At 36.9% G+C, this 14,399-nt stretch overlaps 1 protein-coding gene across 3 annotated transcripts; it reads right to left on the bottom strand.

The window, feature by feature from the left end:
• Positions 1–1,068: 1,068 nt before the first annotated feature.
• Positions 1,069–14,122, bottom strand: LOC143412180 (aldo-keto reductase family 1 member C4-like). 3 transcript variants are annotated; one of them, XM_076872977.1, is made up of 9 exons: positions 14,039–14,122; positions 10,232–10,399; positions 9,275–9,391; positions 8,343–8,420; positions 7,661–7,783; positions 5,494–5,603; positions 4,847–5,012; positions 2,397–2,479; positions 1,069–1,111 (listed from the first exon to the last, which is right to left on the bottom strand). In XM_076872977.1, the coding sequence occupies exons 1-9, from the start codon at positions 14,120–14,122 to the stop codon at positions 1,069–1,071; spliced, it is 972 nt and encodes a 323-aa protein (XP_076729092.1). The 3 variants fall into 3 exon arrangements, with proteins under 3 accessions (XP_076729092.1, XP_076729094.1, XP_076729093.1); XM_076872979.1 differs by lacking the exon at positions 10,232–10,399; XM_076872978.1 differs by lacking the exon at positions 8,343–8,420.
• Positions 14,123–14,399: the final 277 nt, after the last annotated feature.

A 14,399-nucleotide genomic window follows, 5' to 3' on the forward strand; every position in this document is an offset into this window, starting at 1 on the left:
GAGTAGAGGAAGGGAAGAAAGAGGAAGAAAAGAGGGGAGAAAAGGAAAGCATGGGGAAGTACCTGGTGAAAGGAACCTACCATATTATGCTATAGTATGTTCAAATACACCACAGTAACTCAATGAATCAAATCATCCTCATATACACAGGTACATAGAGATCACCTGAATTAGAATAACAATAATAGAAGGAATGTCAGGAGAGTAGAGCAAGCAGACAAGGGGGAGGGAGAACGGCAAGAAAGGGAAAAGTAATGAGGAATAAGATTGATCAAATGTTATATGCAAGCATGAATTTGGCATCATGAATCCCACATTATGTATAATACACACACAGAGACACACACACACACACAGACACACACACACACACACACACAAACAAAAATCTTCGTCATATGTCCCAAGCAGAGGAGTGCTCAACTCTTCTACCCTTCTCCCTTTGCACATCTGAACCCTCGTGCTCACTCCAGGCCAGATGCCCTCTCACCCCTTTGACAATCATCTGAAAGCAAAACCTCATCCCCCAGTTCCTAGGAGCTCTGGTCCTTGAGCTGCAGGAAGAGAGCCCTTGGCCTGCTGTTCCTCCTTGCCATATGTGCTTCATCTTGCAGACTGTGAACCATGATCTTCATGCAAAGTATTTTCTTGGTATTCCATGGGATAGAGAAGCATTGACTGATACAAATACCAATTGCTACTTCTTCAGAGCCTTAGAAGTCCTATCTTTTTCAATCCCAGGAATGGGTTAGCATGACCAAGCTCTTGCTGACAGGCTTAAAGCCACATTAGTTTTTGTTTATAATGAGTCAAAAAGAAACTAATCATAAATGAAATAGAGTGAATGCAGAATCTTGCGAAAAACAACTTTATTTTCTTTTTTCAAAAATTGTTGAGAATTTAGTGTCTTCTTTACTAGACTGGTGAACTTTGCTTTGTCAGAATGTGAGTTGCTAAGAAAGTATGGATTAACAGAAGTGATGTATCCAATCAGGAGCATCTGAGCCACCTCCTGCATCCCAATCAAAGTGGGGGATACTAATTGTAGTCATGACAAAGGTGTCCAGGTTAATATTCATCAGCAAATGGATAATTTGGGTGGTCGGACATACTAAAATGAAAAAGAAAAATATGTAACATAGACTCAGTGGCTGCAATTCTACAGGATAAATAAGTGATACCTACTGAGCTTCATTATATTTCCCCAATGATTGTACAATCTGCCATTTCTACACTCATGAACATAGCCATATAGGAGATGGTGTTTTAATTCTAACTAAATTATACAAATTCTGTTCCCTTACCAAGAACAGAAGACAATGATTCAGAGACAAGAATTCACTCATATTCATCTTCCTTAGCTCTATTTGTCAATCTACCAAATCAAAGAAATTCTTTCTTATTTCTTATCTCAGTGAAAGCAGAAACAGATTGCACCACATTTATTTACTTACTTTGTGAAGGGGAAGAAGAATGTGTCCTTTTCCACAAAGTAAGTAAATAAATGTGGTGCAATCTGTTTCTGCTTTCACTGAGATATTTCTGTTTCTGCTTTCATATGTTTTGTATAAGGATAAGTTCATATATTGACCAATACAAAAAGTATTTTAGATGTGCAGTACATTGCTAGCCATCTCAATTCCATTTAACTAATTCATTAATGATTATTTACTCACTGCCCATCACAGACAACATGGTGCTTTTTGGATATGGAAAGAATGTTGTTTAGAAGATACACATGCAAATCTCAGGAGCTCTGCATTTATTATTTAGATTTCTATAATTTAGAAATAATACAACAGAAAATCATTACTTCTTGAAACATAATAGGTAACAAGAATTGCCGATTGCTTGCTACTGCCTCTTGGCATTATATTCCTACTTCTTCATTTATATCTATATTAACAAAAATGTTAGTAATGATAAGAATATGTCTGCAAATATTTAAGCCTGTGTAATCATGGATTGTCTAATCCCCTTTAAAACATCATCACATTTATTTCTATTATAAATTAAAATTCCAACAGGCATAAGGGACATAAATTCCTTATTTATTCTCACTTATAATATATGATGTCCAATGCCAGATTCTATAATCACAAAGCATCCAAAAAGAGTAAAGATTTTTTTCTCATGATTATTAATTCTCTTCAACAAGGTTGTTTTTTCTGCACACTCTTCTCTTGCTTTTGAATCTCTCTTCTCAAAAACAACTCTATCCTCTGCATTAAGATGTCTACAGTTTTTAATTTGAAACCAAATGTCCTCCCAACAGCCCAAATGGAAGCCTTTTGACACCAACTGCAGTGTCTGGGCTGTAATCAAAGCTGCACTGAAAAGGGAGAAAGACTGGAAAATAAATAAACAAAGGCCACATGTCTATCAAAGTTACTCACGATGGCATGGCAACATAGCGAAAATTTCTGTTCAGGCCATCTAGGACTTTCATGTCTTCTTCAGTCAACTCAAAATCAAAAACCTGTCACACAAGTAGAAAGTTTTTAGCATATTTAGACTGCATATTGCCAATCATGAAAATCCAATGAAATAATGATGTTGCAGAAACATTTAAAATATCTCAAAAGTTTCCAATAGTTATTAAAGACATCAAACAAAATACTCAAATGGTCAATAAATATCAGGTGAAAATTGAATAGAAATCACTTTTGACATGTATTATACAGAAACTGCACCACTACAGACAAAAAGAGATTTCAAAAAGAAGTTGTAGTAAAACAATGTTGTTCCAAGACTACAGTGTCATATAGTTAAGAGACCCAGAGAAATCCAGTGGCAACATCATGAAACATGTAAGATGATTTAATTACTTCAATGATACAGTTTGATTTCTATATCCCATCAATGAACAGTTAAAACTCAACCAATGATTTTTGATCAGATTTTTTAAGTCAGCAATTGTACTAATTATATCCTCTTCAAAAAAAAAAAAAAAAAGGCAAGGCCGGGGGAGCTAGCTTCAAGAATCACCATGTCACCATGTCTAAATTTGAGACATTTTATTGGTGAAAAGGTTTTCAGGAATTTCTGTCATACTGAAAAAGAATGGATACATAAATCTTGGTAATTTTCTTAAGAAATTGTAAGAGAGGAAAATATTGATTATTTAAAAATTGAGGAATTAGATAAATAGCATTCTCTTCATTCCTCTTTGAGTTTTTCTGTACATTTGGAAAGTTGCAAGTGAAAATGAAAATGGGTATGTTATTTAAAGGTTATCAAAATTGTCACTACTGTAGGAATAAATATAACAGAATTAATACAAATGCCTTCATGGATAAGTTTACTGCAGTATGTTTAAAGACTAGTTAAATATTGGAAACTCATATCACAATCATGGAGTAGAATCTTTAATAATTCAAAAAGTAGTTTCTCTCTGAATTTATTAAGGAATCCAATGCAGTATCAAACAAGTAGAGACAATCTGCATAGAGATTGATAAAGCGATTCTATGTTCTTTATAATAGAAAAGTAGTCCGAAATGTAATCCTGTTGCTGCGAACTTTTAGTTAGTCATTTAAAAATTATGTGTCTATTTGGTTTTTCATTTCATACAATGTTTAAAAAAATGATATTGAATTATATGTGGAATTAAGGACTGTAAGAATTTTGTAAAGAAATGTAATAAAATACTAGATTTGCCAATATAAGTAAAAATATGACACTCATTATCCACAAAGTCCAGGCATGAAGACACCAATTAGAGAAGGAACTTTGTTCATGAAAATACACCCAAAGGAGAATAGAAGCACAAGTAGAATGTGGGAGAATATATTTCAACAAACACAATTGCATCTGAAAAAAAAATATGCAGAATATACCAATGTGGTCAATTGTTTACAAAAATGCTCTCCCCAATAATTCATACATCCCAGTCTTCAATCTCTTTCCTATGTGAATTTGAAGCTTCTTTCACTAAGAGATGGTGTCTATTTCTGCACCTCTTGAGTCATGCCTTGTCTCTTTCATTGGCCATTAGAACATGGTAGAAGCTACTCTGAGCTGAGGCATGAGAAGGCTCTGGGAGATTCCATTCATTGCCTAGGGAGAGTGCTGTGTGATGAGGTGAAGCCTGGGTTGTCCACTAACGGATGTAAAGTACCATGGAGAGGAGCTGAGACACTCCCAGAAAACAGAGCAAGCAGGACTACACCAGAGGGACCACACTGTCCTGCACATGCATATCAGAGTTGATTGCAAAAACATGAGTAGCCTGGGTAGCTGGAAGACAATCACTGAGTTCAGGCTGAGCCAAGGCAAAGAGAGAAAACTTAGAAACAATTGTTCTTTGTATTAATCTCAATATTGGGTAGGTTTTCTTGTAACTGCTCTAGTGATGATTCAAAAATTGTTCTCCTATTGAAAATGAAAGAAAAGCAAACCAATTAAATGGCAGTCCATAAACTGACAATAGACAAGTGTAAAAGCTAAAAATGAATAAATATAGGAATATTACTATACATTGAGGAATTGGGGAGATGTAAAATAAAATCATAATTCATAGAATGAAAATCACCCAATCCAAATTCTCATTTCAGAAAATAAGTAAAAAGAACATACAAAGTTGTCTTGCACAGAGTTATATAATACATGGCCAGACATGCTGAAAACCAAACCTCTGCGATTTATCCAATCTTATTTCTAAATGGCTATACTGCATGTCCCATTGTGGAGTAAAAGAACACACTTCTGAAAACATGAAATCTTACATGCAGAGGACATGCTGCAGATATTGACTGGTGTCAATAACATCCTTACAAGTTTCAAAGAAGCACACATGTGAAGGATACTGTGTAAGAACACACATTCCCACAGCCCTCCTCTCTACCTGAATGTTCTCTTTTATTTCACTCTCCTTCAAACTCTGGGCCAAAACCACAACCCCACGCTGCAGCTGGTAGCGGAGGGCAATCAGGGCTGGGGATCGCTTGTGCTTTTTGGCCAAGGCACCAAGAAGTGGATCATCCAAGAGAACTGGGGAGTTCTGGTCAACCCTGGAAGGAAACAGAGATGCTGAAGCCCTGAGGCCAAGTTAGTTAGGAGGATTTCATATATTTCCCCTTTTTGGGGGGATGTGGTTTACTGTGGGTTGAATCCAAAGGCTTTCTACCAGAGAGTCTTAAGCCTAGTCCTTTTTACTTTTATTTCTGAGACAGGACCTCATTGAATTTCTGACACTAGCCTCAAGTTTTGAAGTCTTCCTGCCTCAGCATTCTGAGTCAGTAGGATTACAGCAAGCACCACTGATCCACCCACAAAAGAGACTCAGGTCTCTTTGGACCACTCTAAACAGGGATCCTCAAATGCAGTCCCTGTGCCAGCAGCATCAGTGTCCTATGGGATCTTCCCAGAAATGTAAATTCTCGGCTCTTCCAGGGTCAGTTGAGAATGACCTTTAGAACTTTAAGTCTTGTAGGACTACAGATACTTCATCTTCATTGGCATTTGAGGTCTACTCCCTGAGGTTCTCCTTACCATTGTTTGTATCGTTGAGTTCCAAGAGCACCATAGGCAACCAGAACAATGTCTCTGGATTTGCAGAAGTCCAGCAGTTTCCTCTGGTTGTGATAAACATGACATTCTACCTGCAGTGGACAAGGTAGAAGGTATCTGGTTCTAATGTTAATATGAAAACAAAAATGCAAATAAAAGAAGCTGAATTTTTAAAAATTCAATTGGGACATTAACGTTGTGCCATAAATCAAGAATTTGGTCAAAGACTCACAGAACAAGTTTGACAGACATTTGGTAAGTATTCTGCGGTTGACATTTGGGTAAATTTATTCATCAAAAGAAAAAGAAAAACAGATTCTAGAACTCAAGGAGCTTAGAATAAATCCCCCCACCATAATCTCTATTAACAAATCCCAATTTGAACCAGTCAATGTGGGACAAAGGGACCTGACCTGAAAATCTCCCCTCTGCAGGGCAGTAATATGCATAGTGGAGACTCGAAAAATCTGAAGAAAAACCTTAGTGTCAGTCAACACTCAAGAGGTCAACCTGGGCAGAAATCTAAAAACTTCCATGATACACCCAACAAGACTGGAAAGCAAGATGGGCATGCCATGCCCCTCCTCTCTGTGAAGATTCAGTCTCTCTTTGGGGAGTTTCACCTTTTTGCTTTCTAATCACCCCATGCCTGCTGCTCTGAGCAACATGTCGGGTGCTGTTCTAGTGTGATGCAAAACCCAGTAACTGAGGACCACTCTAGATGCCTTGGCTCCTCAGCAGGCCCTTGATTTATAAGAAGGAACTCAACTCTACCTCCTAACTGACTGAAAATGGGAATGTAAAACAAATTAAATGATATATAAGACAGTTAAAAAAAAAAAAACCCTGGTTCAATATCATGTGGAAAACCTGAACTTTCTGTGTGAAAAGAGGTCAAGAAACATGAGAGAAGGAATATGTGAACCTGAGTCCCATCCTGAGGTTGGAAAGAACTACAAAAGATATTTCAGACACTTGAACACAGTTGGGATTTAGATGATGTGAGAGACTTACTGCTACCTTTAGATGTAGCATTGTAAATGTGCTACATGGGAGATCATCTTCATTCCTAGGATATGTTCCCTGAGCTCTCTAAAAGTGAATCCACAATTTACTTTGAAGAGATTTAGCAAAATATCACACATATTTATAAAGATTCCCACATAAATAAATATCTCACAGTGTTCCACAAAGTCAACAATTTTAGATACAGGGTGGAAAATATGGATGTCCAGTATCATGCTCTGAAGTTTTTTTATGTTTGAAAATTTTCGTGATAAAAAATGGTGTAAAACTAATATTAAAAATATTTCATTTTTAACATTCTTATTAGAAATATATAGTGCTCAGTCTCTATATGTGAACTCATTGTTTTTGTAAGCTTTGTTCCAAATACCGACTATTACACCATGTCTGAAACTTGCCAAAAGTAAGTTAGAGCACAGAACCATGCACACAATACATGGGATTGCACAGTTGATTTGATATCTGAAAGCATCAAGAAAAGCAAGTAAGAGGGGCTCAGGCACAAGGCCAACTGTATAATTAGCTAAAAGTTCCTGAATGTGGATTTCATCCACCATCAGTATCACCATAAATAAGTAACTTCCTCTCAGTCATTTAAATTTCACAAGATCTGCTTTATTCTCTTTGTTAACTGTTCCTCTGGATCCAGAAGCTGAAATAAGAGATAGCAGGGACTCAGGCACCCAACCTCCACTCAAACCCTGACCACTGATCTATTTTCATTCTTTTTTGCTCACTGCCCATTCCTGTGTACTCACCTTCTTTTCCACACACAGTTCCCCCCACAGCACATTCACCCTTCCAGTGTCTGGTCTTCCTTCATTGCTCAAGGACAAGCTCACCTTGCGCTGAAGTCAAATAAATAACCATCCTCCTACTTGATCACCTTTACATCACCAGATTCTGCCACATACTAGGAACTAAGATCTTCCCCTCATTTTCACTAATGATTCATCACAGATACAATTGAGAATCCTCCACACACTCCAAGACAGTGGATAATCTTAGATTCCTCTGTTCCACCATGGTGAATGAACTGGGGGACAGTACAGGACAGACACCGGGAAGTGGTGCAGATACAAGGAAATGAATAAGAGATGGTAGTGAGGCTCAGGGCTCTCACCTGGTTGCAGACAGGCTTATACTTGAGGCCTGGTTTATTCAGGATCATCTCCAGCTGCCTGCGGTTAAAGTTGGACACCCCGATGGACTTGGCCAATCCTGCGTCCTTGCACTTCTCCATGGCCTTGGGAGGAAGGGGTTGGGAAGAGGCATATGTACAGTCAACTATGTCACTATAAAGGCAAGACAGAACTGTTAAGAGGAGCACTGTCCAGGAATGAAGACAAAGCTGATGAATTGATTGTAAAGAGGGAAAAATGGTAAAGATAATAGGGCAAGGTATTGAGAGCCAGAAAAAGAACTCCTGTGTCCTCTTTAGGACATCAGACATGACTGCGTGTGGAGGCAGCAGTTGCGTTTCCTCATTGTCATAAGTTCTTCTCCTCTCTGTCCCTCTGTTACACTCCATTAATGTATACCTCCTTGGACTGGGGTTGTGCTCAGAGGTAGAGCACTTACCTCATATGTGTGAGGCACTGGGTTGGAATCTCAGTACCACACATGAATAAATGAATAAAATAAAGGTCCTTTAACAACTAAAAAAAAATGTATAACTCCCCACAACCCCAACAAAAAAAATCTATTTTAAATTTAATGATTTCTAGACCCACAATTTCAGGAGAAATCATAACTTTACTTTAGTCCTCCGGGCTTCCAGTGTGGTCACTCCTTCAGGTACTCACCTCCCACGTGGCACAGAGATCCAGTGAGTCATAAATTATTTGTCCATTTTCATCTTTTGGATAAAGCTCTTCCCCTGGCTGCAAAAAAAGTTATAAGAGAAATCATGCCAAATTCATATGTCCATGCACAACAAGGCTGCTAGGTATATCTACGGGATGGGAGACTAAAGCTTCATGAAACACATGGAACATCAGTCTATATTCATCTATTTCCAAATTCTTTACATGCAGAGGTGTAAGAAATACCTTCAGGTGCTTAGCTTCCTGTATTTCCTTACATCAAATTATCTACATGTTTAACTATTCACACACACACACACACACACACACACACACACACACACACACACAAGTATAATCAATTAAGATATTCTCAGGTCTCCTAATGGAGTCTTCTAGTAGCTTATGTTATTTTTCCTATCCCTATATATTGCCCCAGGGAAATGTCTCTCTTTCACTGGGTAAGTCACTGGTTGCATGGGTTTGATCTCCAGAAAAATGGGTTTCAATGATGACACAGGCTAAAGAGTGGTCTTTATCTACCCGGATACATGTGGATCTAAGAATATGTCCGTGTACCAAAGATGGCCATTCAAGTTTCAATTCAAATTTGATTTGATGCTGGAAGATGAAGAGTCCTTATCAAATATTAATGTCCTGAAACTTGAACAGCCCCAAAGTCATATTTACCATCAGTGGAAAAGGCTAAGGCAAAAAGCAAGCAAATCTCTAGTAATGCAGACACAATGGATAAATAAATAGAAAAGATTCTGAGGATAACTTATTATCATAAATCTAACCATAGTTTGGAATTTCTATAATTCATATAAATTAAATTTATATAAATTTGTAATAGAATCTAAACCATCAATGATAATGATAGTCATGCTGATGACTGAAATTAAGTAGGTTTGATGCTACAAATTGCCTACCTTCATTGCTATTGGGAAATGGATAAGGTAGAGGTCAACATAGTCAAAACGAAGTTTTTTCAGTGATCTTTCCAAACAAGATTGGACCAGGTTGGGATGATGAAAAGTGGACCATAGCTACAGAGGATAAAAAAGGAAATAGAACTAGATTAATACATTACCCATATTTGGAAGATTTGACTAACTTCATGTTGAGACATTTACTTGTCTATTCCTTGAAAACTGTTGATCATAGGGAAGACGTTCACTTCAGGTCTTGGGTTTTCATTGATCTGACCTATTCATGTAAGCTGGATTATATCTTTGTCTATTATTAGTCAAGTAGTTGAACTATAGAAAGAATTACACAAGACATAATTTTTATCAAATAATAACACTATTTAATCTATGATTAATGTTCATAGATATTACAAAGCTATTGTTAGTCTATCTCATGCATTCAGTTCAAAATTAGTATATTTTGATTTAAAAAAACCACATTTTGAACATCTTAATAATCAAGACATTTTAGCTATATCTTGTTTACTACAAAGAGAAAAGTCCTACATTGTTCTTGGATAATGACAAATGTAACATGGATATTCAGAATGATAGAAAAATTTAAAAAGTCAACCAGGAGATAATGAATCCATAATCTGGTGAATTCAGTGAATTTCTGGAAGGCCTCACAGGACTCAGCATACAGTTATAGTCATGTTATTCTATTGGATTTCATAACTAATATAAAATCTGTTTGGAGAATTAGAAAAAATAAAGAAGTTTAAAGTCATAAAATTGTAGACAGTGAGTAGGAATTCATAATCTTTCCCTGTTTTTTGATACTGCATCTTTTATGTGAATAAACATTATACAAATAATCACTTTCCACAACAGCTGATCACCAACAACTTTTCACCCAACGTAATTTTCACTTCTTTATATCACATTGCAATAATTTTTACATTGTGTACACAATACCTTTGAAGTATAGAATATGTCTTCTCTCTTCACAGTGCCATCTTCAATCTTGCTTCTAACCGCCAGTCCTACCTCCTCTTCTACTTGATATACATAAGCACAATCAATATGGCGGAACCCAGCTTCTATAGCTATTTTGGTGGCCTCTATTGTCTTACTATTAGGAACCTAGAGGAACAACCAAAAGAAGTACTTGGAGAACCATAATATTAGAGATAACTTATAGTGAGCAAAGAGGACAGGTCAATAGACTGGAAGAATTTTATACCCCAATGTTTTCTTAAGACTACTGAATTATGTGATAAGGTGCTAGTACCCTGAACTTTGAATGCCCATTTTTCTCTTCTGTAAGAATTAAAGAAATTGCCAAAGAATTATTTTGAATGTCATGCACAGAAGCTCACAAAACTGATCTCTTGCCCATATCTTGTGTTAGTTCTGTATTTGGTGTAATGTCCTTAAAATCACTTTGGGTAATTCCTTGTTAGTGAGAAGTATCTGGCATCCAAGAAGCCTCTCCATTCACAGAAATCCTAGTACACTGTCATTAGAGGGCCCTAGGAGCAATTCAAGTTTAGTGAATTTCTTGAAGGACTCACAGGACTCAGCATACAGTTATAGTCATATTATAATTTATGTGATAATATCACTAAATAAAATTAACACAGGGGAAGAGGGCATGTGATTTATTACAGAAGAAATACAATGCAAGCTCATATGAATCTTCTCCAAGTGAAGACACACAGAATACATTAATTCCCAACAAAGTAATTTTGAAACCACATGGAAAATATTTTCTACAACAAAAGTTGTTGAGATAATTTCCTATGGTTTTCAGTGGGGCTGGTTAATTGATACCCTATGCTAGGATACAACACAATTCCAGTCTCCAAAAAAAAAAAAGTTAGGTATATCATTCTAAATATAAGGGCATAGTAAAGCAGCATAGCCCTGAATGTCCGTTTATGTTCACTAAAACCTTGCCAAATTATGGAATAATGAGAGCAAGCCTAGCCCTGTTCATTCAGATATACATTATCTTGAAGGCCCCTGTCTTTCTCTCTTGCACTTTGGAAACAAGGCCAAGCTAATGTCACCTGTAAAATGATGCTTTTTGTTATATGCCAGAATAGTCATTCATTGGCATGTTCATGATATAAGCAAATTAAGAAAGTGAATATTGATGATGTCACTGCTTCTGAAGCCTAACATCTAAAACTGCTCTCTTGAGCCTACAGAATATTAGAAATATTTAACATCCACCTGGAAGATAAGACATTAATTTCCAGAATATACAAAGAACCCAAAAACTTAACACAAAAATATAAAAGGAGGAAAAATACAATCAATTAATGGGCAAAGGAAGTAAAGAGACACTTCTCAAAACAGAACATACAAACATTCAATGAGTATATAAAAAATGTTCAACATCTCTAGAAATTCAAGAAATGCAAATTTAAACTACACCAAGATTTCAACTGACTCCATTCAGAAAGGCAAATATCAAGAATATAGTAATAGGGGCTGGGGATGTGGCTCAAGCGGTAGCGTTCTCGCCTGGCATACGTACGGCCCGGGTTAGATCCTCAGCACCACATACAAACAAAGATGTTGTGTCCGCTGAAAACTAAGAAATAAATATTAAAAAATTCTTAACAAAAAAGAATATAGTAATAGCTGGGCATGGTGGCACCCAACTTTAATTCCAGTGGTCTACAGTGCAGCCTGAGACAGGAGAATGGGGAGAAAGCCAGTCTCAGCAACAGAGAGGCACTCTAAGCAACTCAGTGAGAACAAAAAAATAGGACTGAAAATGTGGCTTGGAGTTTGAGTGCTCCTGAGTTTAATCCCCAGTACTACTACTACTAGTATTAATAATAATAATATAGCAATAAATGTTGGCAAGGATGTAAAGTAAAAGATATACAATATATTGCTGGGGGAACTGCAAATTGATAGAACATTCTGAAAAGCAGTATGACGATTTTTCAAAAAAAAAATAGGAATGGAATCACTATTGGACTGGGTTATACCAGTTCTCAGTATATATCCAAAGGAGTTAAAATTAACCTACTACAGAGAATTATCCACATCAATGTTTATAGGAGCAGAATTCATAATAGCTAAGCTAGAGAACCAACATAGGTGCACAACAAAGGATAAATGGTTAACAAAAATGTGAAATACATACACAATGGAATATAACTCAGCCATAAAGCAAAATGACTTTATGATATTTGCCAAAAAAATGGCTGGATCTGGAAACTATCATAAGTGAAATAAGCCCATCCCAAGAAACCAAAGGTCGAATGTTCTCTCTGATATATGGATGCTAACACAGAACAAGGTGGAAGGGAAGGGAAGAATAGAAGAACAGTCAGAGGATTAGAAAAAGGGAGGGGAAATAGGAATAGAAAGACAGTGGGATAAGTCTAACATATATAAATATACCATAGTGTATCTCCACATCATGTACACCCACAAATTGGCTTTCTAATTAGAATAAGATATACTCTGTGTTTATATTGATACGTCAAAATAGACTCTACTGTCATATATAACTACAAAGAACAAATAAAATTTTCAGGTTAAAACCCCTTTTTTCGTGATGACTTGGATAGAACTGAGGGCACCGTGGAAAGGATAAGTGTCATTCATTCGGCCACGATTCACAGGACAAAATGTCCTGAGGAGGAGGGAGCCCTGCTTGGCAAAGCAGTGTGAGGGAGGCAGGTGCTGTGGTTCAGCCTGTCACTGCTGGACCCTCCCCATAGACATTTCTCAATAAGGACTTCCGTCTTGTATGCAGTCTCCAGGTATTTTCACTGGTCTTTTGGCAAACTATCCCACTGCCCTGGAACAAGTGGACTATGAACATCACTGGAGAATACATAAATAAACTCCACTATTTTACCAGTTAGGGAACATCACCCTCTTTGTGAATTATAAAAAAGTGAAAAATCAAAGTTTCCTGATGCCAATCAGGGGCCAGAGTGATAATAGCCTCCTGAGTGAAGAGCAATAGGCTATGTCTCCTCTGGCCCACAGCTGAATCTCTATGACAGACTTGAACACTGGCTTGTTAAAAAATTTCTGTACTAAAGATATAGACTTACAAATAAGAAAATGTGCTCATCTTGTAAGGGATTATTAGCATAAGTGTCAGCCCTTAAAGCTAACTCACTCTCTTTTGTGGAAGATATAAAATGAGACAAATTGAACATTATTTCATGGTTTACAAATTTGGACGATGTTTTGAAAATTCATTTGATAAAGAGCAAAAAGGCAAATCAAACATGCTTTTTTCTATTTTATAGTTTTCAGAAGCTTTCTTCTCCCATGAAATCAGGCTGAATGCAATCCTGGATCCTACCCGTTTCTGCTAATGCTAGCCATGACTTCTTGCTAAAGGTACTTCTCAAGTACCTTTAGCAACACAGATGTCTCTGGATCTTGCCTTCTTAGAAGGAAAAAAAATTCCTGAAGTATAGAAATAAAGAGAGAAACAAGTCCCAGTGCAAACCAATTAATGACATTTATCGTTCTACCAAGTTGGTAAATAGACAAAAATGTGGGGTTGGGAAGGGTGCTGAGATTAGTCAATAGGTGACCATGCTATTAGACAATAATATAGAGCAAATTCTGACCATTGTCTCTCCTGTCCATGGAATAGGTCTAGCCTGGACAAACAGAAACATGTGAGCCACCCACAGTCATATACAAGCAAGTATTTGACAACCCATATTGGATTCCAGTCATCCTGTGTCTACTTTCTTTTGAAGCCTCTACCCATCACCCTGCTGTTACCTCTTCCAGTTTATAGGTTCCAAAGCCCAGCCTAGGAATGAAGTGGCCATCACTGAGCTGCCCATACTGATGTTCGGAATTCATTGCTGTTACTCTTCAGCCTAAGCAGGTTTTGCTTCTCTTTATGCCTTTAGAAGTTAATAAATAACTGGAATTCACAGTCCCAACTGCTTATCTAATGACTAAGCAATTCTACGTGCTGTCTCATAATTAGCTAAAATTATACAGATGGAGTGAGGTTAAAGCAATATTCCACATGTGAGAAGAGAATTGGAACCAGATCACTTTTTTCATATGGAAAAACATTTCAAGTAAATTACTACATAGTCATAAAAAATGTGTTAGTTTTTAATAAATTTCC

Source organism: Callospermophilus lateralis, chromosome 13 (genome assembly GCF_048772815.1).
Source record: "Callospermophilus lateralis isolate mCalLat2 chromosome 13, mCalLat2.hap1, whole genome shotgun sequence".
Classification (NCBI taxonomy): domain Eukaryota; kingdom Metazoa; phylum Chordata; class Mammalia; order Rodentia; family Sciuridae; genus Callospermophilus; species Callospermophilus lateralis.

Bases quoted from the DNA above. Each gene is read 5' to 3' on its own strand.
- LOC143412180 (XM_076872977.1), bottom strand. From the start codon at position 14,122: ATGAATTCCGAACATCAGTATGGGCAGCTCAGTGATGGCCACTTCATT. The intron at 5,013-5,493 runs GTAAGGAGAACC...GTTTCCTTCCAG, and splicing joins ACTCAACGATACAAACAATG to GGTTGACCAGAACTCCCCAG. The intron at 2,480-4,846 runs GTAGAGAGGAGG...CTTGTGTGACAG, and splicing joins AAATAAAAGAGAACATTCAG to GTTTTTGATTTTGAGTTGAC.